We start from the raw sequence: 5,235 nt of genomic DNA, 5'->3' as shown, positions 1-5,235 counted from the left end.
CTGTGTTCACTTCCAGGATAATCCGCACAGGTGTGCCATATCAAGTGTTCCGATTAAACGGCATGGATATTGCACAGGTGTGCCTTAGGCTGCCCACAAAAGTGTTGTTTATATTTTTGCTGTTGGAATCTCTTTTTTTAAGGTGTGTTAGGTATAGTTGAACACATATTATGAAGGTGACTTGAATGAGTCACATTGCCAGAGACATGTAGCAGGAAGTTTAAAATAAGTTCTAAATAATTTAGATTGTTCAGGCTTTGTTTCTTAAGGTGTGTCATCCCCTGCAATTACATTTAGTAAACCACAAAACATTTTGTCTTTTCAAACCGGTGACAAGGTAAACATTTTTCGACCCAGCTTCCTTGAGAGCCTTGATGATGCATTCTCTTGGTGTTGTTTTTTGTCAAGGCAGGCACACCAAGCTTCATCATTTTGGTGAACGGCTCATCATTCTGGATGCAATATTAAACAAGAAAGAAACATTTGACATTGTAAAGGTAAAAGTAAAAAAAAATAACTCCAACAACAAATGCCCACTGTAATTAACACTGGTTCTCTGAAATATATATAAAATAGAGAACAATGTGCATTCCACAATTAGTTATCTTTTCTAGTTCTGTGAATAGGCCCTTCTCCAACTACCCGGGTAGATTTAGTTCTTTAGGAACCTTTAGGACCAAATGGACCAAAAAGAATCGACTGACCCTCATGAATTCTCCATTTATTGAGAGGACGAATTTCTGACTGTTGGACATTGCGGACAAAAGCCTGACTTTTTATGAACGGGTCGGTACACTTTATTTTATAAATCATATCGCTATGTATATCATTGCTTTGTATTTAATTTACTTACACTTTAATAAAGTAAATCTGTTCTAACATGGTCTGTTTATTTACATGGTATCAGTGTAGAAATATACTAAACCACTCCTCCATACGTCATCCGTGGAAAACACAAACCACTTAAATTCAAACTTAAAGTGTTTACAAAGTACAAAGAAGAAGAACCATGATAAACATTCTGAATGTATTTCATCCATCCATTCATTTTCAAAATAATCTTACTCATCTCACTATATGAAAAGTAACTTACTTCACCGAGTATTTATTTATTTTTTTTAATTTTTTTTTTGTGATTACTTATGGAGTATATTGTGAATAAATTGAGAACAGGAAGTGAACAAAAGTTTTAGCAACTGTTATTTAAAAGAAAAGGAGCTAGGATTAAATAAGCTCTGCTTCTTCTTACTCATTTTCGAATATGTTGAAAAGAGAAACTGGAAATTGTGATGTATCGTGTTGTATGCTTGCATGTTCCAAATAAACTCAAACTCAACTCAATCTCAACTCAACACTTCTGCAGGAACTTATAGTTCCAGGAACTAGAGGTTCCTGCGCTTTTGGTGGAAAGGTATTGCTTTTTTTGATACTTCCTGTAATCAGCTCTTGCAAAGATATACAGGACATAGATTTTGTAAAATTCCAAATTTTTCCATCACCAATAATTACCATAGGGCTCGAGAAAGCGCACCTCATTTTGCAATGCATTGTGGGGGCTGGGTAGCCATCGTTGCTGGACAAAGTTTGTGTTTACATGGCTGTACTCAACCAGCTGTATTTTGAGAGAGAGCAACAAACTGAATAAAAAAAAAAGTAAATTGGTGGAATTGATCCAAATGAGCAAGTCCAATAGACGAGATTTGAGCAAGGTGCTGAACTCGGCCGTCAACAGAGTCAGTTTGTATACGGGCCAAATATTTCGCAATGCAAAATCGGTAAAGGATCATGGACAAACCAACTTTGGGTGTGTGCAAGACCTTATAATTTTACGTCAGAAAGAGAAGACTGTCGTCATTTCAGAGGTAAGTCAACAGGACTTGTCACAGTGGGGGGTCTCCTAGAGAAATTAGTTTCAAACTAAATATATTTCAAGTCTGAAATACACTGTGCATTAATGTGGGAAACATTTAAAGTCTTCTCAGTTATTGACCGATGAACAGGGGTATAGCTTTTTCCCCAAATACCGTTCGTTGTTTCTAACCCGCAGCTAGCTTAGCTTAGCTACTAAATGCTGTGTGTGCAACAGAACGAAACAGGCTTTGATTAAAACTTACCGGTGTGAAAATGCCGTGAACACACCAACCTGCACCAGGTGATGGCGTTAAAATTAATGTTTGATCACCTTATGGCTGCTCTCCAGACTATTCATCATCTCTTTATTAAAGTTAAAGTGCCAATGATTGTCACACACACGCTAGGTGTGGCGAAAATATTCTCTGCATTTGACCCATCACCCTTGATCACCCCCTGGGAGGTGAGGGGAGCAATGAGCAGCAGTGGTGACCGCGCCCGGGAATAATTTTTTGGTGATTTAACCCCCAATTCCAACCCTTGATGCTGAGTGCCAAGCAGGGAGGTAATGGGTCCCATTTTTATAGTCTTTGGTATGACTCGGCCGGGGTTTGAACTCACAACCTACCGATCTCAGGGTGGACACTCTAACCCTGGGCAAATTAAGGCCCGGGGGCCACATGCGGCCCGTTAAGCTTTTCAATCTAATTAGTTACTATGGTAATCTAAGTCACAACAGCTCAGACGAGGCACCAAGCAGTGTGGGTGGGGAGCGTTTCCACAGAGTGTTTCCAGAGCGGCCAGCCTGAAATGCGGGTGTCAGGGACAGACGCGGAAGGACATTTTTACAACAAAGTTCTGAAGCTTAATGATAAATCAAATTGTAGGTGGTTTTTTTTTACCTTTTGCATTCATGTTTTTGTTGCGTTTCGCTTGATGGCAAAATATGTCGACGGAGAGGGGGTGTGACGTTCATAAGTTATCAATGTTTTTATCGTTCATAGTTAATATTGTAAATTCCACATTCTTTATTGTCATGTACATTCTGGGTGTCTCATTCAGTAAAAAGAAGTAAAATTCCAGTCCGTTTTTTAAGACGGTCTGTCATAAAGTTTTTAGCATTCAATCAGACAATATTGTGAGGTTTTGGATTAGTGTTCCTAAAAATAGATATACCGGCCCCCAGACACATGTTTTTCTCTAAATTTGGCCCCCGACTCAAAATAATTGCCCAGGCCTGCTCTAACCACTAGGCCACTGAGTAGGTTAGCTCACTCACCCAACTTATTTGGCTTTACTTCTACTCTGGCATTGAGAAAAATCTCACAAAATATTTTTTTTTCTTGACGCGATCATGTAGTAGAATTTCTGACCTTTGAACTATATTTCGTGTCTATTAAGAATGTCTGCTCATTTAATTTCTCTTCTATTCTATACCATTGAATAGACCAGATGTAGGACAAAGTTCAATATGAAGTCGTGCCGACCAGTCTACAAAATGTTTTGATTGTCTAAGCATGACTAAGGGATTCAAGGATGTTGCAAAACAAACATGTCGAAAACAACGGGACCTTGGGGCATGGGGAAACAGATACAAATGGCCAGGAGACCAGGACTCGGAGAGATTGCTTGATCCGTGTGTCCTCCGGAGGACGTCTGTTTGTTTGCATGGACAAAACAATCCAACTTATGCACTTTTGACAATGGGTAAATAAACTTTTTGTACTAAATTCACTTTTGTTGCTGTTTAAGCTTCGGACAATCCACTACAATCATGACAACCATTGTGACATTTAATGATGTCGCAGTGTTCGCACTATGTTTTGAACTTGTTCAAGAAAAGAAAATAACTTTCGGACTTTAGCCATGTAAATAAGCTTTTCAGAGGCCAGCATGAACCACAATGCATTGCGTTTCCACGTCCCACTTTCGAGCCCAATACAATTCTAGAAAAGCACAGGGGTAAGTTAAGTTAATTGTCTCAGTCATCAACTTAATAAGCAGGTGGGCTTAACACTTGGGCAATGTCTCACTGCTGAGCGACATAATACTCAGGTGGGCTTTGCACAGGTGCAAGTTCTTCCTGATGACCAACATAATAGACCTCTGGGCTTTGCATTTGGGCAAAGTTTTTCTGGTGACCTACATAATAGCCAGGTGGGCTTTGCTCCATCATAGGAGCAGGTTGTTGGATAACAGTTTGGTGAATATTAACATTGACGACAGGCGTTGATCGTTGTTTAACCTCGTGATGCATCTGACACCAGCTGCACCACATGCAGAAACAGGAAACAATAATGTCCTTACAGAGGGACCCCTGTGGGGGGAAAAATGTATTTGAGTCGTCAATGCATTTATTTAGAACATGGCTGCAATCTTTATGCGTCACACCTTGATATTGTAGGTTTTACGAATGGATGTTCTCAAGGACAAGGCTGCAGGAGGCACACACATTGGGATCCCACAAGTTGACAATATGGCAGGGCTGAGGATGTCACACAGTGGTAGACATGTGTTCTCTCCATGTTTCGCTGAAATTGAACAAGCCATGCAGGGGCAGCACCAGAATCCATAGCAGCCTGAACGACACATGGAGACAAATTATTATCAGTGTGAAGCGGAGCCAATCTTGTCATTGACGGGTGTTGTTGGTCTCTTACATGTATGTGCATCATCAAGGCAATCACAGAGACCACTATTCCAGTCTTTGAGAGGGAGAGAGACCATGTTCGCAACTTGAACGAGAACAAAACTGACATTAATATTGATACAATCACAATTTTCAAAAACACTTAGGAGTTTGCATGTTCTCCCCGTGACTGCGTGGGTTCCCTCCGGGTACTCCGGTTTCCTCCCAACTCCAAAGACACGCACCTGGGGATAGGTTGATTGGCAACACTAAAATTGGCCCTAGTGTGTGAATGTGAGTGTGAACGTTGTCTGTCTATCTGTGTTGGCCCTGTGATGAGGTGGCGACTTGTCCAGGGTGTACCCCGCCTTCCGCCTGAATGTAGCTGAGATAGGCTCCAGCCCCCCCGCGGGACAAGCAGTAGAAAATGGATGGATGGACCTTAGAGCAGGGCTTTTCAACTGACACCATAGCAGCAGTTCAGTTCAAAACACGGGAGACCGACATTTTTTGCAGCAAATTCCTGAAAACATTAGGATTAGCCCTGTTGTATTGAGGAACTTGGACCATTGGACATTGGACCAACCTACTCAGTGGCCTAGTGGTTAGAGTGTCCGCCCTGAGATCGGTAGGTTGTGACTTCAAACCCCGGCCGAGTCATACCAAAGACTATAAAAATGGGACCCATTACCTCCCTGCTTGGCACTCAGCATCAAGGGTTGGAATTGTGGGTTGAATCACCAAAAATTATTCCC

The 5,235-nt window shown here is 41.1% G+C and overlaps 1 protein-coding gene across 1 annotated transcript; it reads right to left on the bottom strand.

The window, feature by feature from the left end:
* Positions 1-3,880: 3,880 nt before the first annotated feature.
* On the bottom strand, positions 3,881-4,578 carry LOC133634957 (cornifelin-like). Its single transcript, XM_062027621.1, has 3 exons — positions 4,512-4,578; positions 4,243-4,430; positions 3,881-4,168 (listed from the first exon to the last, which is right to left on the bottom strand). Exons 1-3 carry the CDS (start codon positions 4,576-4,578, stop codon positions 3,881-3,883), a joined length of 543 nt encoding a protein of 180 aa, XP_061883605.1.
* Between the last annotated feature and the right edge of the window lie 657 nt (positions 4,579-5,235).

This window comes from Entelurus aequoreus, linkage group LG19 (genome assembly GCF_033978785.1).
Source record: "Entelurus aequoreus isolate RoL-2023_Sb linkage group LG19, RoL_Eaeq_v1.1, whole genome shotgun sequence".
NCBI classification, from domain to species: Eukaryota; Metazoa; Chordata; class Actinopteri; order Syngnathiformes; family Syngnathidae; genus Entelurus; species Entelurus aequoreus.
The sequence above is the reverse complement of the archived record's forward strand: the minus strand, read 5'-3'. Positions and strand labels throughout refer to the sequence as shown.